Source organism: Bombus pyrosoma, linkage group LG18 (assembly GCF_014825855.1).
Source record: "Bombus pyrosoma isolate SC7728 linkage group LG18, ASM1482585v1, whole genome shotgun sequence".
Taxonomy (NCBI): Eukaryota; Metazoa; Arthropoda; class Insecta; order Hymenoptera; family Apidae; genus Bombus; species Bombus pyrosoma.
Window position 1 is genome coordinate 2,195,285 of NC_057787.1, and position 24,008 is coordinate 2,219,292.

The following is a 24,008-nucleotide window of genomic DNA, read 5'->3' on the forward strand; positions in this document are numbered from 1 at the left end:
AGACAAATTGTAAAATTAAAAATAAACAATATAATAAAAAAAAAAAAATCTGGTAATCATCTTCCCCAAAAAATAGGGTCTGTGTGTGGCGAGCTACGGAACAGAAGCTACAATTATAGAATTACTCCATACCTCTGTTAGGTAAAAACGTTCATCCCTTGACCGCGGCTACGTTGGGCGACTAGTTGTCGCCTGGAGCCCAAGCTTATTATCACAAATCTCGAACAATTATAATCGAGTTAAATTATAGAGACTAAAATATTGGGGATTTCCCGAAGAATTCCAAAGGGAAGGCCCCGGTGTCCCTTTCATCTCCGACATATATAACTGCGAATTATACGTAATTAATACTCATAGATTTAAGCCTATAAGACAAAAGCGTCAAATCTTCTATCATAGGTTCTGTACAAAACAAACCTACATTGATAACAACAACTGTTACATTAATGATAAGATAATGAAAAGATTCGGAAACAATGATCACCAAAAAATGGGGGAGATGATGGATGACCAATTCCTTATTTATGCAACAAACATCATAGGCTCATCCTACAACAAACACCCTAATCTTTATTTCTCTTCAAAGGCAATACAGATCTTGAAAGAAAAGTAACTACTGTCACATTACCCACGTCATTGGTTTAGGGGGTATCATCCAGGTAGTTAAGGGGATGAACAGTCATTGAACAGATCCAGCAGCACCCATAAACAGATAGAGCATGAACAGATCAATATTGGAAGATAGTTATAGTAAAATACTATTTGCTGGTTGATTTTCAAAATGTTTTTGTCCATAGCATTTACATACTAATTAGTTAAGTCCAAGTATATTAAAGTTTGTATCATTTGATAGTACATACCTTCATACGACTATGGGCTCGTTGCGTCTCAACTGCAGTAAAAAAATATTTTCTGACTGAAATTATCTATGTATTTACAAGAAAACGCAAAGCTTTGAATGCTCGGAGTGGTCGCCTGGACTTCGGCATCTCTATTTTCCATACGGATCGAATACTAATCATAAAAACACTAACGACGTCACAGAATCAAGGAACTGCTCAAGCAATCCATTAAAAACACTGAAATGCTAACAAAAATGATAAATGAGCAAAATGCAGTACTCGGACAACAAACACGACAAATTACAGTGATGCTACAACGACTTACAAACACGTTAAGTAAAAAATAGAAATGGACACGCTGAAAATAGCAGCTTGGAACTCCAATGGTCTATAACAACGGGCCCCCGAAACTAAAACATTTCTGTATAACAATAATATTGACATGTTACTTGTTTCAGAAACACATTTCACTCCAAAAAACTACATGAAAATACCATATTTTACTATCTATGATACGAAACACCCCTCAGGAAAAGCATACGAAGGGGCCGTAGTGAGTGGTTAACTCGAAATTCTAAACTCAACATTGAAAATAAATTAAAAATATACAGAACGATAATAAAACCAATTTAGACGTACGGAATAGCACTATGAGGGACAGCAGCAATGAACCACATAAATAAACTGGAATCGCTACAAGTGAAAATACTCAAAACAATAGTCAACGGCCCATGGTATGTCAGAAACGAGGATAGACGCAAAGACTTAAACACACCAACGGTCAAGGAAGAAATCGGCAGGTAAGCAGAAAAGTACAAGGAAAGAAAGGCAACACATCCAAACCAGCTGGCTGCTGAAACGTGTAAAACCCATACAAAAAGAAGGCTAAAAAGAAAATATCCCACTGACCTGGCTGAAGAAATAAAATAGAAAACTGGAAGATAATACCCCGCTGGGGGTAGCCATCCACATGTTATTTAGCAATAAAGTTAGAAAAATTTACCAATTGTCCAGCTGGATAAATTGTGAAGCATAAATTAAAAAAAATTCCCTATCTTCCGCTATTAATTCCTGTAAAGAAGATTTCTACTTCGAGTCACCGTGATAGCCGCTCTGATCACTGTGATCTTTTTGAATTTTCACGATGCATTGAGAATCCATATTTTACACATTAAACACTCACACTACTAGAACTTCGAGGTTTGCATACGAGTCGCAGGGCATCAAGTCAGGAGAACCGTTGATGCCTCAAATTTTTGTAAATACAAATAATCGTGCTACGTGGCTATTTCTCGCCAAACTTTCCGTTACACGAGAATATTCATCCCTTCCAATACGTCTCCGTTTTGGCGTACGTCCGGCAGCGATTTTCAAATTTCTTCGCGTTTTGATTACAGATTTACCTGAACTATATTTGTGTCACATTAGATCATCGTTCATTTGTATATATGCTTCATGCGTGTAAATATCAAACTGTCGTGTATAATAAAATGATATTCACTTGACTGAATTGAGCACATTGTAATGAATTCTCTCGGAATCGGAAATCAGCTCCCCGTTCGCAATTAGTATTTAACGAAGCAATTCCATCCGTCTTACGCATACAAACACACACGAAACGCAAAGAAATATCTTTCTTGATAATTGATGTTTTTTTCATCCGGAAAAACATGTTGTTCTAATTCCACATCTAATATGTAAGCGAATTTCAAGGAAATATGATCTATTATTTGTATAAACATATCCCAATTTATTCGAGACACCGCGTGTACTCAGAATGGTAGAAAACGCACAGAATAGTCGATTCCGTCTGCCCTTGTTGACGATTCTATGAAGAATACTCGAATATCTTCGGCGTTGTAGTCCCAAAACCCCTGAAGCCTGCTAATCCGTGAAATAGCAAGGCGCATAATTTATGGCACCCTCAAATCTCTCAGCTACCTCTTCCTGGAACCGGGGATGGCGAAAATTAAGACTACGAATGTTCGAAACCTCATACTTCTGAATAAACTACTGAAATTATTAATTAAAATAAAATTTAAGTTTTATTATAACAAAAACATTATCGCAAGGAAAGTAAATTTAATTTTATGTCTAAAACGCTATTGTGCATGGAAAATATATTAAAATCATTGTATCATTCCACTGATCCATTATTGTTTAAAAGGGAAGATTTTCTTTTCATCTCTAAAAAGAATATAATAGACAGTTAGTTTCTCTTTCTAATGCAACTAAATTTAATTAGTACAGAAAAGTATGAACATTTTCGTAGAACCATACAATGAAATGGGCTGTTGTAGCGTGGAACCAAAGCGAATATACTTCATTTATAGTGGAACTAAATAGATTCTTTTATATGATAGCGTGGAACATCTTCAGCACTTGACCGCTGAGGGCAGCACTAATCTGAGAATAACCGGAACGATAAGCGTTGGCACTTTCATTTCTGGGATTACCCTGTAGAATTCATTCATAACGCACTACTTAAAAGAACATTAAAGATTGCAAATTTAACGTGCATTAATTTTTATAAACAATATAATATTAAGTATGTACATACTTACATATTTGAATTATATGATTCAATGATCCCTATGTAATATCAGAGATTTCCTCTCTAATAGTACCAGAGAGTAGTATGTTTATTATATAGTTATATGCTCTTTGTATATACATATGAAATGAATTTTTTGTACAGTTTATACATATTAGATTTTTTAATATTTTAGGTAAACAACTTCAGTCTCGTTTATAAAGATTCCGAAAAGAGCAACATTTTAGTAAAAAATTTATTTTACGCAGTGGTGCGTACATTTCGCACATTTGATTGTATTATCCGTACTATGTCTTCGATACAAATTGATGGAAGCTTAGGCGAAGGTGTATGTATTTAAAAATTGTTTATTTTATAAATCGTATAAGATTAGATAATTCGAGTGCTTTAATTAGGATTTATAGAAATATATGTATGTAAAAATTATTGAATGCAGAAATGAAATGTTACTTTTAATATTCCTAATTAAAATTTAAACAATTATGCTTATGTTTAGGGTGGCCAGGTATTAAGAATTGCACTTTGCCTGAGTGCATTATATAAAATTCCAATTAAAATTAATAATATACGAGCAGGTCGTCCTAAGCCTGGCCTTGCTGCACAACATTTAAAAGGTATGTTCTTGTTAAAATATAACTTTTGATTATTGTTAATCTTGTTTTTCTTTTGAATTGGACATTATTACAGGAGTAGAACTGTTAAAAGATATGTGTAATGCAGAAGTTTATGGAGCTCATATAGGATCAACAGTTTTAGAGTTTAAACCTGGTCAGTTAAACATGGATAAAAAACACACATTCTTTGTAGATACAGGAACTGCTGGATGTATTTGTTTGTTAGCTCAAGTAGCTTTACCTTGTGCCCTTTTTCTTCTAAAAAAGGATACAGTTACATTGATTCTTAAAGGTGGCACAAACGTTCCTATGGGACCACATATAGAATATTTTACAGAAATATTCAGACCATTACTTAATAAATTTGGAGCTGATTTTGATTTTAGAGTTATAACAAGGTATACATTGATGTGATGATACGAATTTAGCTATTTTGTTTTTAATATTTTACTGTAAACTATAGATATTTATAGAATATTAATTTTTTAACAATTTATGTAGGGGTTATTATCCAAAGGGAGGTGGAGAGGTACATTTGTACATTAAACCTGTACATACTTTGAAAGCTATTACTTTAACTGATCCAGGAATTCCACATGAAATAACAGGATGGGCATATGTTGCAGGTGTTGTTCACATTAGGGTATGTATTATATAGTTGTATAATTTTAATATTATATTTTTTTTGATACATATCTTGTTTGTTTTAAAGGAAGCACATAAAATGGCAAATGATGTAAAATCAGTTTTAACAAAAGGTTTAAATAAATCTAATATTCCATTGCCACCTATAAATATCGAAGTTTATAAAGAGGATAGATCTGTAACTATTGGTAACGGGTCTGGCATCAAGTAAGATTTAGATACAGCCAAAAATTATGAATTTTATACATTATGTTTTTAATTAAATATGAACGATATCATCAGTGTAATGTGCGCTACGACTAGTGGATGTGTTTTTGGCGGGTCAGGATTGGGTTCTGGACGTCAAGAGCAAGTAGCACCAGGTATACAGGCAGCTAATGAAATATTGAACACAATTTTAGCAGGATCCTGTGTTGACGAACACGCACAAGATCAAGTATGTATATTTTTATAAAATAATTAAAAATAATTTGTTATTTTCATCATAAATTATAATTACTTGTATATTTTAGTTAATCATTTTGATGGCTTTAGCTAAAGGTACTTCTAAAATTAATCTCGGAAGTAAAAAACTTACTTGTCACACTGAAACAGCTATAAAAGTGGCAGAATTGGTCTTACAACAGTTTAATCTTCAATTTAAGTTATGCGAAAATAGAAATGATAGAAGTAATAATTCCTATACCTTAGAGTGTGAAGGTTGTGGGTATGAAAATAAAGATATAAAATAAGTAACAATTGTATATTCAAAATAAGTATAATGCAAAATGCATAGTACATGTATTAGTTGCATTCTCTCATTGTTACCTTATTTATTTTATCAAGAATAATTATAACACATATAACAAAGAATTTGTATAACATCTGTTCCTTTTCTTATTTGATTATATCTATTTCATTTTTGCAATATTCATGTACATAATTTTTTATTCAATCAGTAGGTGAATAACTTTATGACGTTTTCTGTTTTATAGAAGAAGCAAAGATATGTTAAAAAAGTATATATCTAATCATAATAAATATTTTAATAAGAATTATCATTCCTGTTTTTGTCTAAAAAATGGTTCTATAGTTCGTAAGAATTCTCTTTCAAACATTTCGTCCGAAAACCGATCTACGGATGCTCTAAAAAAATAATTTATTTCTGATCATTTGTAAATTAATCTTTCATATTAATCAATATGATTTATTATTAAAAAATAATAACGCAAAAAGTAATAATACCTAGCAACTGTCCTAATGGCATTTCTATCTTCTGGATGCATGTTGATAATATGTGCCATAATCTTTGCATATTCTTCAGCTTCTGTAGCTAAAAATCCATTTTGAGACCCTGGTTGTGTTTCTATTATATCAGCCCTATAATTATTCATATGTTACAATTATGTATTAATTTGTGTATTTTTATTTTTATAAAAGAATATTTTTAGTAATAAATTTTATTGACTATATCAACGGTTCTCAGCCAAGTAATATTTTTCTTCAATTCTTCTTTAACTTTAATTTTGCTGGTATATATTTCTGAAAAAGCTGAGGATCCTTTGGCTATTACATTACTATATTTTCAATTACATTTTACCTTGGTCCACCAGAACCATGAGCTACTACAATTAATCCAGCTGCCATACATTCAACAATGCTTATACCGAAATGTTCATTCCACATTGTATGTAAACCTATCATTGCTCGTTGTAGTTCCGATAGAAGTTCCGAGTATGGTATGTTTAGTTTAAATTCTACATTTTCATCTAATGCAAAATGTTTTGATAAATCCTTCATATCTTTCATGCGTACTTCATCTTCAAAATTTCGACAAGAACCGATAAGAATTAAACGGATCTGGCAAGATCATGTAACATTACAATAAAAGCTGCTTATATGAAACCTTTTATTATTTATATCATCATATTATATTAAACTTACTTTTTCCCAAATTTCTTCTTTAACGATTGATCTAAGTTCATACATGGCTCTCAACATTAATGGATGATTCTTTTCTGGTCTAAATTGTGCAACTGATATTATACGAATATTATTACATTTTTCATCATCACTGAGAAGTGGCAGTGATGTTAAGTGCTTTACATTGCAAGGTGGATAAATTTTATGAGTTTTCAATGGACATTTCCAAATTGTGTTAATATGTTCTTCGGTCCATGAGGAATTAACCATTACTATTTCTGCCCTACTGCCAACCCAACCATATATCTGAAGTAATTGTTGTAAATTATATTATCAAATCATAATTAATTAATAATCTTTATATACATACAAGTCCAAATAATTTATAATAAACAAGTTTAGCTGCTGATAAAAATGGATTTCTAGCTATAACTCTTTTATTAGTATGAGAGATAACTCTTCTATAAACATGTCTCAACATATCAGTTGAAATTGTGGGGTAGTGAGTATATGTTGCTACTCGACACCCACCAATATATTTAAATAATGGATATGTAAATGCATAACCCATGGTATCAATGTAAATGTCTAAAACAATATTTTATATGTCATGTAACATAACATATGGTATTTATAAAACAATTATTAAAACAGATATGAAATAAAATTTTACCTGGTACGAAATTATTTAAAGCTTCAACACCTAACCAAATTGATCCCAAACTCTGTCCTAAAAGTGTAAAATATGGATACATTGAAGGTTCCACCCATTTGCGCCTATGTAAGTATACAAATTCAATTTTATGCTCAATTTTATAATTAAATACTTTTTCTGCCTTATTTAAAATTTGTTCTGGATGTGCATCAAGATCCCCAGTATAAATAACTATGCATACATTAGGGTATCTGATAAAAATAATAATTTAGACATTTGATAATTAATGTTATGGTAAATAACATAATTATTATTTAATTTATTAATTTATTTAAAATAGTTATACCTGGTTTGTATAGCACTCACAGCAGCCCAAAGTACTCTTTCACCTCCTCCACCTGAATTACAATACGGATGAAAGAAACCTACAACCGTTTCCTTGTGTAATCTTTCCATTCGACTTTTGGAATACTGCTTTCTCCATGTTATTAATAAAATAGGTAAAATAATAAATATACATAATATTTTACATATGACTATTACTAGCAACATATTTAATGAGAATACCATATGCATCCTGAAAGAATACAAAATTGTTAGACATACACATAACATTTGCTAAAAAATATTTTAAGCTAAAATATAATATTCTCACAAGAAAGAGGTACAAATCTTACATGAGAAAATAAAAATTCATTTTTTGGTTTTTAAAACACTATAAAATTTAACGAATTGATTTGCCACGTGCTTTTTTACAATGTTTTATGTCAATTAATGTAACAAAATATTTTCAATCAAACCATCGCTTAATTTGATCACACACATCTTAATTTACTAACAATTTTTTTTCATTATAATTACTATTGTGCTTATTGTCTTGTATATTATTTAATATACGCAAATGTATATTGGCTTTCATATAATTAATGTGATAATTAATGCAATTCAAGGCTCCTTTGAAGTAATATATACCAATTATTTATTCGCAACATACGAATTTCTAATTTTATTTTTTAATTTATATCGATTTTGTTTCTACTTTTTAATTATAGGCTAGACTAACAGCTGTTAAGAGTAGACGACATTTGAATTCAATATTATTCACAGGTGTTACGTTAAATTTAGTAGAATATCATCTAAAAGCCTAAGAGTTTTAATATTCATTCTGCATATACATTAAAGGTTCTTTACGATAATAAATAATTGTTGTTATTATTATATGAAATATATAATTAGACAAAAATTTAGTTTTTTAAATTAAACACAGACTTCATTTCGAATTTTTAATTATGCCGCTTAAATTCTATTTTACCACTTTTATTCTATAGCTTTATATACGAGAAAGAAATGAAATTAAAAAATAAAATAAATTGAATCTTTTCTTAATCAGAAAGGAAATTTCCTTTCTCTTTTAATCTTTAATCTAGGCGTCAATTTCAATTCACATATCTCTGAGACTAACCAAACCCTTTTCAAATCTCATTGGTGGAAATTCGGCACGGATATAGAAATATGTTATTGTATATTGTAGAGGAGTGCGTAAACGAGTTGAAAAAGCCGAAAAATATAGGAATAGAAAAAGATCGTTGCAAAAAGCCTCCTGTATTCTTGCTTATAATAATACAAGCACATTCATACAGTACGTAACTATGTATTCAAGTGTACACCGATCAACAAGCGGCGTCAGTGAGCTTGCCTGATTAGACAAAGAGAGAAGGGAGATCAATTTAAGGTTCTGTTTCTATTCCCATATCGCACTCATTTACGCAGTAACACATGACCAGCTTGTATATATAGACGTACATGTAAATATTCAAATGCATTCGATGAAACATCAAACGAAATGTGTAAAGCAACAACTATATATATATGTATTTAATTTATATCAACTTGTATGTATATATATACGTATTTTCACCATATTTTCCTGTGTCCGCCATATTTTCCTGTGTCTTCCAATATTCTCTGAGTGAAGCTACATTGAACAGGCGGTTTTTGTTTCATTCGTAGCAAAATTACGTGATTAGAACTGTTCAACGGTACATTAACAATCCATTTTAATATTGTTTCTTTATGTAACTCGTGCATTATTCATATTCTTTTTTAAGCTCAAAAATGCGTTGTTCACCGCGTAGTGCATTCTATGTGTCATGATTTGTTTATTGATTACGACGCATTCATAATGTTTACTTACTGAAAATTTCGCCTTTCGATCTAAGTCATATTGTTATTTATTTGAAATCTAATTGATTTACTTAATTTATGTATTAAAGAAACTATGACATTCAATTTATCGCTGTACGATATTTCTTTCTGAAGAGAAGAGTTCCAATTTGTACCAAAATAGATTAGCTTGTAAATACATGGATTATTTTAGAAAACTGTACGAATCGAAATGTATGTTATTTAGAAAAATTCATTTTACGTTATAATTTTTGTATACTTTATAATGAAAATATTAATTCGTATATTTATTTTAATATCATTGTGTATTTAATTTCAGACATGATTTCACATTATATTTGGTACATTATACATGGATCAAATTAAGCAAGAATTTGTAAAAGTATTATTTCTTGTGCGAATGTGAACAAGTTTGGAACAAGTTTGTTTTCCAAAATGATAGATACATCTATAAATTTTTGTACTAATTCAAATGCTTCGCTTGGAATAGATCAAGCGTGTTTCAGTATTTTGAATTTATATATTAATCCTGTCATCTTCTATGCAATAGCATGGAAAGCTTACACAGTATGTATTCATATATACACAATTTTGAAATTAATTTATCATATCAAACATAATTAGTAATATCTAAATTATATATAAATTATTGATTTGTAGGGTACTGGTGTCCCATTGGCTACTTTAAAACCAGAAAGTAATACAAGTTTGATAATAAGCACAAAATACCCATTACACATATATTATCAAACTGTTGAACCACATAAAAATTATGAATATTGTCAGTAAGTATCCTTTCTTCTTATAGGAACAGAAAAAATATTACAAGCCATTTTCTCAGAAACCATAGCTGATATTGACTAATTTTTTTTTTAATTTCAATGGTACAAGGGGCTGATTATTTTTGGTGCAAGAGATTTTTCTAAGATAACTGGTAGGGGGTCAATGGAAGTCCCCTTCATTTTTTAAAATCGAATGCATATTAATTTCTGTTCATTTGGATAGCTGTTTTGAGACTGCAAAACATTTGCTTAAAGCATTTTTCATTATTCTGCGTAATTAAAGAGTTATAATGAGAAAAAGATCTAAAGGGAGACTATGCAGAGACATCAAAGGATAATTAAAATAGATATATCCTAAGGTACAATTCATTTCATTAAATGTCCAAAGTGGAAACTGTTGACATCTAAACATTTATTTATTTTCTGTATGATATTATTTCGTACATTTGATAATATTGTTGCAGTTATAGATTTACAGGCATTTAGTATTCTTCTCTTTATATCTTCTTTTGTTATAAGTGTTGTATTCATAACTTATAAATGTTTAGATGTGAAAATCATCATTTTAAATACTTCCAGAAAATTTTGTTTCAGAAAAATCTTTTGTACAATAAATAAATAGTCCCCTTGCATTATGATATTAAAAAGAAATTAATATCAGCTATGGTTTTCAAGAAAACAGGTTGTAACACTTTATCTGTATATATCTGATATGCACTTTCATCCAACTATGTATTTATTTCCAATCATCTTTGTAGTACAACTTACACCTTCAAGGAATATGGTAGTTACGGATGGAATATATCAAATGCTGATATATGTTCTGATATTTATGTAATACATGAACCAAGAAATAGCTACTTTCGTAAGTAATATTTAATAATACATTTTCATAATCGTGGTTCATCATAAAATACTAACAACTCTAATGCTAACAAATTTCTTTTACAGCAATTTTGACAGCATTTATGATATATATGTTATTAGCAGTCACATGGACAACATCTAAAGTTATTATACGAGTGATAAGAGGAAAATTGTCCCCCAATAATGTATATGATGTAGGCATAGTTTGATATATTATTGTACATTTCATTCCATTTCATTTAATTTAATATTATTCTAGGATTTGAATAGACTTCAAGAAGAGAATACAACACAACCAGTAATTAGAGTTACGAAATTCAGCAGTAGAATACAATCAGTAGACGCGTTTAGAGGGTATTTTTATATTTTGGCTTGCTTCTCGCGTATTTGTCATTTTAGATATCATATTACTTATATTATTACAGAATTGCAATATTATTGATGATATTTGTCAATAATGGAGGAGGAAAGTACGTTTTCTTCAATCATAGTGCATGGTTTGGACTTTCCGTAGCTGATTTAATACTTCCTTGGTAAGTAATTATTTATATTATGTTTAATCTTTCAAAAAGTACAATAAATAACTTATAGGTTTGCATGGATTATGGGTATGTCGATAACAATCTCAAAACGGGCAGAACTTCGTTTAACAACATCACGTGTGAAAATAATGTTATGTTGTCTTCGACGATCGGCGATATTGATTCTTCTCGGATTAATGTTAAATTCAATTGATAGTAAATCTTTAAACGATCTTCGTTTTCCTGGTATTCTTCAGTTACTAGCTGTGTCGTATTTCGTATGCGCCATATTGGAAACAATCTTCATGAAACCTCATTCTCAGGTTTGAATATAATCATTTTTGTTACACATAGCTTTTACATTTATCTAATTGGTATCTACAAAAATTACTCATTAGGATATCTTACTCCAGTTCGGCCGTTTCGCTATATTCCGAGACATCTTAGATAGCTGGCCTCAATGGTTAATTATGGCAGGCATTATGACTACGCACACATTAATTACATTCTTCCTCGATATACCGGATTGCCCGACGGGTTACTTTGGACCAGGTGGAAAATATCATTATCGTGGAAAATACATGAATTGCACCGCTGGTGCAGCTGGCTACATAGATAGATTGATCTTTGGAAATCACACGTATTCTAAAATAAAAGACTCTATTTATGATCAAATCTTACGTTATGACCCTGAAGGTATATTGTTTATATATGTCTATAAAAAAATTGTGTATAATTTAATGTCTATGACGACAATTAAATTGCAGGATTGATGAACACTATATCGGCTATATTTATTGTTTATTTGGGAGTTCATGCTGGCAAAATTTTATTGCTGTATTATCAGGGTAATGCTAGGCTGATTAGGTGGTTCTTATGGGCAGTATTTACAGTGAGTTGACAGAAATAAATTTTTTCGTAAGGCAAAGTAATTTCCACTAACAAAAGATATTATTTTCTAGGGTATTATTGCTGGAATTTTATGCAATTTCGAAAGCGAAGGAGGAATGATTCCAGTTAGCAAAAGGATGATGACATTATCGTATGTTCTGACTTGTTCTAGTTTTGCTTTTTTGTTGTATGCACTTTTATACTTCCTTATTGACTATAAACAATTCTGGAGTGGAGCTCCTTTTATTTATGCTGGTATGTATTAATGCAAAAATAAACTGTTATATAAATAAATATTCTTTTTTATATGAAACTATATAATTATTGTTTTTCATAGGGATAAATCCAATTTTTCTGTATGTTGGTCACGTTTTGACAAAAAATTTATTCCCATGGGCGTGGAATATCGCTCATCCTTCCCATGCTTCTCTTTTGACTATGAATTTATGGACAACAACTTTATGGGCAATAATTGCATATCTTCTTTATAGGAAAGATATTATCATAACTATTTAAAAGTATATCTATCAGCGTAATAATATCTATTATTGTCTTAACATGAATGAAACATTGCTTTTTTGTTCTATAAAACGTAAAAAAAGAAAGAAAGTCTTTTTTACGTTTTATAGAACAAAAAAGAAATGTCAGATAACTGTATTATAGGCAAAGAAATATAATAATGCAAGAAAAGAATTAATGACACATTTACATTTGAGAACATTGTTAACATTGATTAATAAATATTAGGGAAAAAGGTAATTATTCTAGTTTTAAGTAATTATTTTAAGTTTATTAAAGTTATATTAAATTTTTATAAATAAAGACAGTGAACAAATCCTTGTTTCATTATTTTAACAATTAAATTTTAATAATTTACTTGATAAATAATCAAAATATTATATAAATAACTAATATATTATAATTCTTCATATGCAATAAATATAATTACTTATGAATTTCGATCTTTTGGTTCTTTATATGGTAATTTGAGAATTCGAAAAATGTCTTCTTCACATGCGATCTTTTCTGCCTCCCCTGGAGTTCCTACATTATATATAATATAAATATATAGATTTATTCATACTGCAAAAATTTTCACTTTTAATTATATACCTTCAGGTGTTAGACGTTTTAGCGTATATTCATTTAAAGTATAGTTTTTCTCCAAAGCATGCGCCCTCATACTCTTATTAAAAAGATCGTTTCCCGTAAAATAAAGTACAGCGCAATAGTATTGATCATAAGGTGCAAGCCTGATATCAAGTCTCCTAAATGGTTTTTTATTATTACTGGGAATTTGACAGACACCCTAAAATTAAAAATGTTTTCAAACATAATTTCTTTGTCTAAATTGAATTAAATGATTAATGTACCATGAATTTCGTTTGCCCAAGAGATATTGTATTTATAATTAATTTTCTTTTTTCAAGACATTCCACAACATCTTTAAGTGAAGTCTTTTTCTTTGATTCTTTTTCTTTAGATGTATATGTAGGGTATGTTAACAAAACATCAATATCCCCACTTTCCTCTTTTCCACGTCTGTAACTTCCACAAATAGTTATAATATATTCTTTGTTTAACTTTACAATAGAATCTTTTATAATTTTTTCAATCTGCTCAATCTCCTTTCTAGGAATTCCTTTTTCAAAATCTTCAAAATATCTAAAAAGAAACTTATGATTATTATGGGAAGAAATAATAAGTACTATGCATCTGATTATTCTATACTTGAGCCCAATCTTTTGGTGATGATTTAATTTTTCTTGATGCTTCTTCAAATCATCTAAAGTCTTAATGCCACTATCTACTAATTCTTTGGCTTTTGTAGGTCCAATGCCAGACACACGAGTCAATAAATTAATTGCAACATTGCTTTCATCTTTGTTAATCTGTAAAAACAACAACTATAAGAATCAATATAAAAAGAAAAACTAAAGTATATTTTGTTGTTAAAAAAATAAATTAAAATAAATACATCTTCCAACTTTTGTAACTTTCCAGTATTAAGAAACTCATCAATTTTTTTAGCAATTTTTTCTCCAATTCCTGGTAATTTCCTTGCTTCCTGACCACTTTTTACTCTCTCTGATAATGTACTTAAGGTACTTGCAGCTTTACGATAGGCATTATACTTATAAATATTTTTGCTAACATTCCGCTCATAATTTGCTAACTCTGTAATTTCATTATGTAAATTTATACATCAATTACTAACTGTATGTGATAGTTATAAATATTTAAATAATAATTCTAAATTTTCTATGATACAAACTCTAAGGTTATAAATAATAGCAAATAAAAGTATATCTTTATTAAGTTATTGAAACTTCTACTTTTATTATTTTCCATAATAGTTTCATTAATAAAATATATATATACAGAATATGTAACAAATAATTTACCAATAAGAAAATCACATAAATCTTGATTCGGACTTCCTGCATTATCACTGGCCTTTCGTTTCCCCATCTTATTGAATAAAATTGTATATATAAACAAGTTTAATTTATTAACTTTTTACCAAGTAACTCTTTTTTCAAAAGAACGCAAAAAGGAACTGACGTATGTAATGTTTCTCGTTTACGTATACATCTATATAAATACTACTTCACATTTCACATTCATGTGGATGTTGACCAATGACTGAACGTTTATTTTATGTTGCTATTTTAAATATTCTGGCGAAATTTTTTGAAAATCGATCAAAGATTCAAGAAATTTAACAACATTAAATTAACCATTTCACAATTAATAAATTCTTTTCTGAGTATTAAAATTTAATATTACGTTACTTTTTTATAATCTACATAATTGTATGAATACAATAATAGTTGGATATTATTAAAATGAAAAATAATAAGTCAAGTTTTAACATGTTATATTTATATATTTTGGGCGAACGTATATACATTTTCACACACAAATATAAACCATTTCTTCTAAAAGAATTAACAATGTTCTGCTATATTAATACAGTGCTCATAATCTCTTTTAATTTATTTAAACAGGAGAAATATAGATGACTTTCAATATAGATGACTTTCAATATAGATGATTTTTAATATATATAATTTTCAATATAGACGACACTTTAAGTACTTACGTTTACATTTGACATTGTACTATAGATTATAATGGGTAAAAAAGGGATTTACATACTACAGAAGATATATTACTTCAGCCTTGTAATTTGCAACTACGAACTTATTTAAACGAAAAACAAATAAATATAGCATCGTGTTAAAATACTATTCCTAAATACTAAATTTAACAAATAGTTGGTGTATATAAGCCATGAACATACCACGAATGAAGTTGTTCGTTTTTAAGTGTTAACCATATTTAGTTGTTAGGAACATATTTTAAGAACTACGTTATTCATATTTGATAATAAGTAAATCTTCCTTGTTAAACATCAAATTACCATTCCATTCAAAACTTGACATGGATAGTAATAGAATCACTTACATTGGACGGATCTTTATACCCCATCTCTGATGTCAAATTATCATATTTCAGATTTTCAATATTCAAGTATTTTTTACGTATTTTTGATTATGTGCTGCTTTATATTGAAGACATACGACTATATGCTGCACGACCCTTTACACAATAACTAGAAATACACGTGCAAACACTAAAAGCTAAAATAAATATCCCAACGAAAACGTAAATCCATAATTGAGGAAATCTTCCTGGGAGCCATAAAATTGTAAAATTTATCATTTTCTCTTGTGTATCTAAAAATGAGAAAGAAGAAATATAATTAAAAAGAAAAAAAAGCTGTCAATTTCATAAATGAACACGATGTTATATTTTCTCTACCGATGTAAACAAGTCCGTAACCCGTATGAGGAGTACCCATTCTGTATGAACATGTGGGTATTTGCAACTCGTGAATATCACCTACGTCCATTCTTAATGAATGTACTAGAGTTTCATAAGGAGATAAAACCCAAATGTCACTTAATTGATCTGTTACTGGATCTAAACTGATATGCATGGCCTTATGTTCATGTGCAGTAAAAATAATTTGGGGAGACAATTCTTTCAGTACCTAATATCGTAATGCAATTATTAACAAGAACTAAAAATAACATCACTGTCTAATAAATGAACAAATATCACATACATTTTGGACGAAGGTACCAGGCATAAATAATAAAGGCATATGACTAAGTACTACGTTTGTTGTGTTTCTTTCTGCATAATCATTAAGGAAGGCATCTTTTGGTGCTTCTGGCATTGTATGGGTTAATCTATTCACCTAGAACAAGAAATATGCATATTACAATCTGGTCCAAAATATATTTACATATATATACATATATACATGTACACTCTCCTATGAACTAATATATGCTTGTCATTACCTTAAAAAATGTTACTGTCTTATAAACTAAAGTGTCAGGTTGACTATATGCAAAATTAAATCTGTTATAAATATTGGATGAAACTACATCCTCTTCACCTCCAATATCATTATCTCCTGGTAGATAAATTCTCTGGTAAAACAAAAAAATGTTTAAATATATCTTGGACAATGGTATTCACCTGATTACTTATATGTAATTATACCATTATATGATCAGGCATTTCAAAGATAGAATCTAATCTTCTTTTGTAATCCTTAAAACTTTCTGCATTGGCAATATGTCCTTCATCCATAAGATCCCCAAGAAATATAACAACATGAGGATTAGAGTGGTCTAAGGCTCTAGAAAATGTTTTCTTTAAGTACCTGCAAATAAGACACTGTGGAACAAAATTCAGGTCAATATTTATATTTGGAAAGAACCATCAAATTTGTATAAGGGTCATGATTCGATAAACAAATTAATCATTATTCGTACTTGTCACTATCCCACTGTGCAATCCATGAGCCAAAATAATTTTCATTCTTTTGACCTAATATCTGAGAATCAGCAACGAGCAGCACCTTGACACATTCTGAACACTCTCGTACTGACCATTTTAACTTTTGTATATCATACACTGAAAATTCATTGTAAATTACAACAGCCAGCACCAGAAGACCAATTGCAATCGCTTTATTCTTCAATCTATATAGTACAATTTGTTAAACAAACGTTTTATTAAAATTTTCAAAATAAACAAAAGAATATTAATAATATAAGGATAATAAAGCATCATTTTACGATTCTAATATTTTGTCAAAAAGTTAGTTAAATATAATATACATCGTTGATATTGACTACATCATAATGAACGCATTTTACCTGTTTCGTCGTAACATTTCTAAGATTTCTAATGTTTGATAGCATTGATAATATTAAGACCAAAGCAGATTAGTACATTTTTTACTATATCCTTCGAAGTGCAGAAAATCTTTGACATGGTTTCGTTTTTCTACAAAATACGGTAATCTAATTAACTAAAGGGTTATACAATTATAGAAAATATAAGTATATTTGTTACTGTTTCATGCGCATAACTACCTCGTTAAACAGTATGGATAACCACGCGATAGTCGACTATTCGATTGTAAAATTGATTTAACCGTACAAAAAATGGAACGATACACACTAATACCTTTTGAATCATGCTTAATTCAAATAAAAATCGATATTTACAAAACAGTATATAATTCACTATAGATGGAAATAGTCATATGATCATATGCATAAACGTAGAGATATAAAGATAGAGTACGCTATACGAGTCATATACTCGTGTAAGTAGATGCGATAAAAAATAGAAAGAAAACACTGCATAGAGTCTCCTTATATTTTTGTCTAATCAAGCATGTATGCTGACATAGCTCATTCATCGGTGTTACACTACATTTACTGTACGAATATACATGCATTATTCTACAAAACGCAAGGCCTTGTAAACAACGCCCCTATGCAGCGTTTTCTTCCTATTTCTATATTGCTTTTTCAGCTCGCTTACGCACTTTATATGGTGTAGCCATATGTAATAGCCATTATATTTTTTCTATACTCGTCATTCATAATTTCATAACAATCATGCGATTTTATTATGTTCGTTTTCAGCGGGACTATCTTAATAGTTTAATATTAAATATTGTAAGTATTAAATATAATAAAAAATTAAATTATTAATAAAATTATATATTAATATTTAGTATAAATATAGATAACATTAATAAATCATAATAGGTATTATATCTTTAGTTTGTCATAGTTAAATGTTTCTAATAAGAAAATAAGTAAGCAAGTAGGAAATTTTACACATGATACGTGAAAATTAAGTATCTTTTACTCATTGTTTAAAATGTTACTAATAACCCTATGGACATATTTCTTTTAGAAAATTCCCCTTTAGAAAAATCATAGACACAATAATTTTTTATCTCTAATATATAATTTACGCATATTAGATTTCTTGCTTCAATCGGAATATATTGCTTTTGTTATTCGACCCAAAAGAAAAGAACTTCCGATAATGACCGTCTACGATGGCTTTGTTTAACGAGAAACAGATAAACATAATCGGTTACGTGGTATTTCAGTTACTCGCTAGTAGTCTCCAGTAAATTACAAATAGGGATAACCCTATTATTGTAGAAAATATTTAGACAAAGTTGCCAAATGAGATATACTTTAGTAATCGACAAGTAATATGTCTTTTTAATCCAACTCCCTGAATGTATCTAGTTTTCCTACTTAAGAGGTTAATATTTGAAACATTATAATATTGTAAGCACCATGATCACAAGATCATGAATAACGAAAGTAAATGCGAAATTTGAGAGTGATCACAGATTAATAAATAATTTTGACATTTAATCAATAAATTTGTTAAATAACTATTGTTCGTTACTTCAGCTACGTTATTGTACAGTTAAATACGCGGCGCTAGAATTTACCTTATTATCATACAAGATATTCTTCATGCTAGAGGGAGCCACAGGCCTACATCAGTTCACAATAGTTATGATATGCATACAATGTTATGTATATACATAATAGAGATATACGCTGCGAAGAATTTTATGACCATATTCGCGTTGCGTCAGCAAGTGCAATGTTCATCTATTTTCGGTTATTTCACAGCGGCGTGTATCATTTCAACAATCAGTGATCTTTTAATTTGGAAAATGGCTGAATCGGAACAAAGAAATAAAGAGAACTGTATCGTAGGGCCGAAGGAAACAATGGTGAAGCAAGAAAAGCGTGAGAACACGTTGACGAATGGCGGGAAGGGGTCTGGCGATGACGCGGATAGTCTCGAAGAATTGCCTCTTGATATAGGCGAACACTACCTGGTTCGAAGATCCGACGACTCCTGGCGTAAATATATTATCAGACGATTATAATCTTTTTATCTATTATTACGTATGAAGAAACATCTAGTGTTAACGGATGATTATCTGCGCGCTTTCTTCGCCGCTTCGTATTTGTGTTTGTATTACCGGCTTCACCCGAATAAACTATACTTGTTTTGAAAACATTACGGACGATGAATGTATAGGAAGAGGACAAGAAAGGAATACGACAAATGTACTTTTGTTGAATTTTTGATTTTGATATCACTTTATGATTAAAAAAAAAATGCTTTATTATAAAATAGCTAAAACTGAAATATTTTTAAAATTATGCATAAAAAATACATATTTAGCTTTAAAATCTTCCTGTAAAAAATGAAGTATGTAATTTATTGTATTATTTTCTTGTAGTATTGTATTGTTTTCTTCATATGATACTTGAAATATTTTTCTTGTTATTTTGCAAGTTGCAAATTATTTAAGGTTAATGAGTTATGTGTATAATATCAAAGAAAAGATTTTTTAATTGTATTTAGATCCAGCAGAGATTATACAAACCAGATATAATGAGAGTGAAAGTCATTATGAATATTATGTACATTATGAAGGACACAATAGAAGATTGGATGAATGGGTGCCCAGAGACAGAATTATGTCAAGCAGGTTTGACATGAGTGATAGAACTTGGAAAAGTGGAGACAGAAACTCTGGTACTGACTTGCTAGCAGATTCTTCAGATCGTAAAATTACAAGAAATCAGAAAAGGAGACATGATGAAATTAATCACATTCAAAAGGTATATATTTATGAGTGTATTTATCAAATTTTGGATGTGTGTTTATAACAAATTTTGTTATTTTCAATTACAGACATATGCTGAAATGGATCCTACAACTGCCGCTTTAGAAAAGGAACACGAAGCAATAACAAAAGTCAAATACATTGACAAAATTCAAATCGGTAAGCATCAATACATATCTTACAGTATTATACCCAATATGTGAAAAAGGTTTCATTATTTTCAAAAGTTTACTTTTAGGAAAATATGAAATTGATACATGGTACTTTAGTCCTTATCCAGAAGAGTATGGAAAACAGCCAAAGCTATGGATTTGTGAATACTGTCTTAAATACATGCGCCTTGAAAAAACTTATAGATATCATATGGTAAAAAACGTTAACATTAAGTTATTTAATTTTTTATGAAAATAAATAAATTAGAAGCTGAAATTTTTTGTTTTCAGAGTGAATGTACACACAGACAACCAGTTGGCAAAGAAATATATCGTAAAGGCACATTAAGCATTTGGGAAGTGGATGGTAGAGAGCATAAAATTTATTGTCAAAATTTATGTTTGCTCGCAAAACTTTTCTTGGATCACAAAACCCTTTACTTTGATGTAGAACCATTTCTTTTTTATATCCTTTGTGATGTTGACAAACATGGAGCTCATTTAGTTGGTTATTTTTCAAAGGTATTTTCCTCTTTCTATATATAATTACATCTATAACCTGCAAATTATTTTTTTTTACCATGTTTTATCTGCTTTCAGGAAAAAGAATCACCCGATGGTAATAATGTTGCTTGCATTTTAACTTTACCGCCTTTTCAAAGGCAAGGATATGGAAAACTTTTAATTGCTTTTAGTTACGAATTAAGCAGAATAGAACAAACAGTTGGTAGTCCCGAAAAGCCATTGAGTGACTTAGGAAAATTATCATACAGGAGTTACTGGAGCTGGATTCTTTTGGAAATTCTGCGGGATTTCCGGGGTACTCTTAGTATTAAAGATCTGAGGTAACTTTCGATAAAATTGTATAGGAAAGTCGGTTAAATTACGTACATAATGAAGTTAAAAAATATACAATATAATATACAGTCAGATGACAAGTATATCGCAGACGGATATAATATCGACATTGCAAAGTATGAACATGGTCAAATATTGGAAGGGACAACATGTAATCTGCGTAACACCCAAATTAGTTGAGGAACATATTAAAAGCAGTCAGTACAAGAGACCTCGTTTAACAGTGGACAGCAGTGCACTTCGATGGGGAGCTCCACCACGAAAGAATGTGAAACCTGGCAAGAAATAGTAGAAAGAAAATGGGAATTCGATGGCTTTTATCATCGTGAGATTCACGATTTAATGTGTTTAACAAACACTTGACAAAACAGTTGTATGCAACAAATAGTTCGCAAACGATGTTTCCAAGTTTGTTAAACAACTTTTATACGATGCATTACAGTCTCCACTAATATGCATTGTACACGTGCAGGGTTTTTTGATCGGAAGATAACGCGAATAAACACGCTTTATAGAGCTTCGCTAATTCTTCAGAGCGTAAAAATGTTGATAGGTGGTTTAAGATAATGTTTTTTATATAGTTTTCTGCTTAGCAGTACACTATGAAAAGAGAAATGAAGATAATATACTGATACTGACTCGAAATGACATGTATTGATAATGAAAAGATTACTTTATTTTTGTTCGAGATTTATCAGTTTTACAGTTCGAAAATTAATATTGATGACACCATGCAGTATTATCCTGTATTAATGATTTTTTATGTAAATTCATTGATAATAAACTATGTATTCGTGAGCAATTATGATAAAATTTCAACGAATATAATTACGAGAGATTAATGTCCTATCAATATTAAGGTAAAGTAATTATTCGTCGATCATAATTTTGCAATAGAAGATTTATGTATTTCTTTTGCCAACTTAATGGCATACTTAGCAGTTCCAGGCGCAGTACATACTCCGTAACCTCCATGACCGTAATTATGCACTACCTATAATACAGGACGTTTCATTAATAATAACGAAACGCAATTCATTGAAATAAACAATATTTCATTGAAACTAACAATAGCTTTAGAAAACCCATTTACGATGTGTTCAACTTCCACTCTGACGTTATTTGTTCTATATGGTCTCAAGCCAACTTCTTCTTTTATAACTTCTGCTTTCTTAAGGCCTGGAAGGAGGTTTTCGCATCTCTCGCGTATCGCTGTAGATTCATGCGGACAAAGTTTCACATTTTCGGAATCAAAATTTCGTGAACCACCTAAAGTAACTGTGCCATTAAAACCAGGTATAACGTAAGTGTCCAACTCGCCATAGAAAAAGGTTTTTATCCATGGTGCCTTTACCTATTTTTTTTAAATTTGTAAATTGAACTTTGTTCTTTCATGAAATAAATTCTACATTAAAAAGAACATACTTTAAGTACTTGACCACGCATAGAAACGAGACGCCTATCGTTGCATAAAGATCGTGCGCCGAGACCTGTACAATTCATAATTAAATTCCAATCGGGAACAAGTTCCCTCAGAGAATTAAATTCTTTTACTGCTAAATTGACTCCGTTTTCTTCTAATCTAGAAAATAAGTATTTCTTTAATAGCAATCGTGAAAGATTATAATCAATAGAGTAAATTCGCTACTTCTTGCGTGCCCATGGCAGATGTAATTTGCATTCGGTGAGAAGAGTATTAAAAAATGACCCATATTTCCAGTTACCCTCGACTAGCTGAAATTCTTCATTCGTGACTCTTCTATATATTGGTACTAAATTTTCCATCCACTGACTCTATTAAAAAAAAGAAAAAATTAACAAATACTAATTTCTTTTCTAATAAAAACTATTTTTAATTTATTATCATCATTTGTTTTAAAATGTAATTGTAATAAAAAAATACGTTTTAAAGTATAGAATAAACCTTTACGGTTTCCGGAGAGGAATTTGCGAATAAGTAACCGGAAATAGCGGTTACTCCGGCGAAAGAAGCTTCATGAGATTTTCGGATATCATCATAATATGCATACGAATCTCGCAGCCAATTTCTAAAAGAAGCACTTAATTACACAATATAAAAACTTAGGTAGAAACAAGTACAAGATTTGCCTTTCATATGAACCTTGTTATTTCTTCAGTTGGTCCAGAATATGATGAACCAACCCTAAATATTCCAGCAGCCACATGACTGACAGTATTATTAAAATCAGAAGCGAAAATTGTGATTTCAGAGTTACGTAATTCACGAGTTAATTGTAAGGCTGTTGTCAAACCAATTATTCCGCCTCCAATTACGGCCACTTTCATTCTTTTTCTTTTATATAAATCACAAAGTTTACCCCTTCAAAAATTTCAGTAGAACACTTCAGTAACTGATCATCGAAAAACTTGAGAATAATTAATATACTTTGACGCTATCCTAAAAATTGTACAACTCTTATCTATTCTTCTTGTTTTGACATGTTTCAGTTCTACTGAATGT

The 24,008-nt window shown here is 30.0% G+C and overlaps 7 protein-coding genes across 22 annotated transcripts in view; 3 read left to right on the plus strand and 4 right to left on the minus strand.

Annotated features, from left to right (window-relative positions):
- The window catches only part of LOC122577292 (RNA 3'-terminal phosphate cyclase), an 8,760-nt gene extending 3,253 nt beyond the window's left edge, over positions 1-5,507 (plus strand). Inside the window, exons 1-8 of one of the 3 annotated variants that reach the window (XM_043748541.1) lie at positions 3,252-3,390; positions 3,572-3,724; positions 3,893-4,010; positions 4,084-4,408; positions 4,512-4,653; positions 4,723-4,862; positions 4,938-5,091; positions 5,168-5,507. In XM_043748541.1, the coding sequence (XP_043604476.1) occupies positions 3,686-3,724; positions 3,893-4,010; positions 4,084-4,408; positions 4,512-4,653; positions 4,723-4,862; positions 4,938-5,091; positions 5,168-5,386 (1,137 nt within the window). In that variant the 5' untranslated portion in view covers positions 3,252-3,390; positions 3,572-3,685 and the 3' untranslated portion in view covers positions 5,387-5,507. Of the gene's footprint in view, positions 1-3,251; positions 3,479-3,571; positions 3,725-3,892; positions 4,011-4,083; positions 4,409-4,511; positions 4,654-4,722; positions 4,863-4,937; positions 5,092-5,167 lie in introns of those variants that run through there. The other 2 variants (XM_043748542.1, XM_043748543.1) reach the window with 2 other exon arrangements.
- On the minus strand, positions 5,384-9,245 carry LOC122577289 (GDP-Man:Man(3)GlcNAc(2)-PP-Dol alpha-1,2-mannosyltransferase). 5 transcript variants are annotated; one of them, XM_043748533.1, is made up of 8 exons: positions 9,131-9,245; positions 7,559-7,789; positions 7,231-7,463; positions 6,928-7,145; positions 6,579-6,863; positions 6,235-6,494; positions 5,880-6,014; positions 5,384-5,780 (listed from the first exon to the last, which is right to left on the minus strand). In XM_043748533.1, exons 1-8 carry the CDS (start codon positions 9,214-9,216, stop codon positions 5,693-5,695), a joined length of 1,536 nt encoding a protein of 511 aa, XP_043604468.1. In that variant the 5' UTR covers positions 9,217-9,245; the 3' UTR covers positions 5,384-5,692. The 5 variants fall into 5 exon arrangements, with proteins under 5 accessions (XP_043604468.1, XP_043604472.1, XP_043604469.1 ...); XM_043748537.1 differs by having other exon boundaries at positions 5,384-5,799; XM_043748534.1 differs by lacking the exon at positions 9,131-9,245 and adding an exon at positions 9,016-9,129.
- Positions 8,806-13,027, plus strand: LOC122577287 (heparan-alpha-glucosaminide N-acetyltransferase-like). 7 transcript variants are annotated; one of them, XM_043748528.1, is made up of 13 exons: positions 9,121-9,251; positions 9,486-9,609; positions 9,716-9,963; positions 10,057-10,181; positions 10,937-11,043; positions 11,130-11,239; positions 11,305-11,399; positions 11,471-11,578; positions 11,637-11,889; positions 11,965-12,262; positions 12,334-12,458; positions 12,529-12,712; positions 12,795-13,027. In XM_043748528.1, exons 3-13 carry the CDS (start codon positions 9,832-9,834, stop codon positions 12,971-12,973), a joined length of 1,716 nt encoding a protein of 571 aa, XP_043604463.1. In that variant the 5' UTR covers positions 9,121-9,251; positions 9,486-9,609; positions 9,716-9,831; the 3' UTR covers positions 12,974-13,027. The 7 variants fall into 7 exon arrangements, with proteins under 7 accessions (XP_043604465.1, XP_043604464.1, XP_043604461.1 ...); XM_043748530.1 differs by lacking the exons at positions 9,121-9,251; positions 9,486-9,609 and adding an exon at positions 8,806-8,944; XM_043748529.1 differs by lacking the exons at positions 9,121-9,251; positions 9,486-9,609 and adding an exon at positions 8,979-9,104.
- A 278-nt stretch (positions 13,028-13,305) lies between these two features.
- Positions 13,306-15,182, minus strand: LOC122577297 (DNA polymerase beta-like). Its single transcript, XM_043748553.1, has 6 exons — positions 14,863-15,182; positions 14,436-14,635; positions 14,189-14,349; positions 13,831-14,122; positions 13,571-13,766; positions 13,306-13,501 (listed from the first exon to the last, which is right to left on the minus strand). The coding sequence occupies exons 1-6, from the start codon at positions 14,927-14,929 to the stop codon at positions 13,407-13,409; spliced, it is 1,011 nt and encodes a 336-aa protein (XP_043604488.1). The 5' UTR covers positions 14,930-15,182; the 3' UTR covers positions 13,306-13,406.
- A 139-nt stretch (positions 15,183-15,321) lies between these two features.
- On the minus strand, positions 15,322-19,988 carry LOC122577293 (metallophosphoesterase 1 homolog). 4 transcript variants are annotated; one of them, XM_043748547.1, is made up of 8 exons: positions 19,713-19,988; positions 17,701-17,830; positions 17,314-17,523; positions 17,039-17,201; positions 16,834-16,965; positions 16,593-16,727; positions 16,286-16,517; positions 15,322-16,200 (listed from the first exon to the last, which is right to left on the minus strand). In XM_043748547.1, the coding sequence occupies exons 2-8, from the start codon at positions 17,715-17,717 to the stop codon at positions 16,028-16,030; spliced, it is 1,062 nt and encodes a 353-aa protein (XP_043604482.1). In that variant the 5' UTR covers positions 17,718-17,830; positions 19,713-19,988; the 3' UTR covers positions 15,322-16,027. The 4 variants fall into 4 exon arrangements, with proteins under 4 accessions (XP_043604482.1, XP_043604483.1, XP_043604481.1 ...); XM_043748548.1 differs by lacking the exon at positions 19,713-19,988 and adding an exon at positions 19,317-19,341; XM_043748546.1 differs by lacking the exon at positions 19,713-19,988 and adding an exon at positions 17,920-18,465 and having other exon boundaries at positions 17,701-17,847.
- LOC122577290 (histone acetyltransferase KAT8-like) lies at positions 19,335-22,328 on the plus strand. The gene is made up of 7 exons (XM_043748539.1): positions 19,335-19,740; positions 20,252-20,511; positions 20,585-20,675; positions 20,755-20,882; positions 20,960-21,190; positions 21,269-21,513; positions 21,596-22,328. The coding sequence occupies exons 1-7, from the start codon at positions 19,389-19,391 to the stop codon at positions 21,813-21,815; spliced, it is 1,527 nt and encodes a 508-aa protein (XP_043604474.1). The 5' UTR covers positions 19,335-19,388; the 3' UTR covers positions 21,816-22,328.
- On the minus strand, positions 22,179-23,979 carry LOC122577296 (D-aspartate oxidase). The gene is made up of 6 exons (XM_043748552.1): positions 23,649-23,979; positions 23,451-23,574; positions 23,175-23,320; positions 22,952-23,108; positions 22,596-22,880; positions 22,179-22,520 (listed from the first exon to the last, which is right to left on the minus strand). The coding sequence occupies exons 1-6, from the start codon at positions 23,831-23,833 to the stop codon at positions 22,407-22,409; spliced, it is 1,011 nt and encodes a 336-aa protein (XP_043604487.1). The 5' UTR covers positions 23,834-23,979; the 3' UTR covers positions 22,179-22,406.
- Between the last annotated feature and the right edge of the window lie 29 nt (positions 23,980-24,008).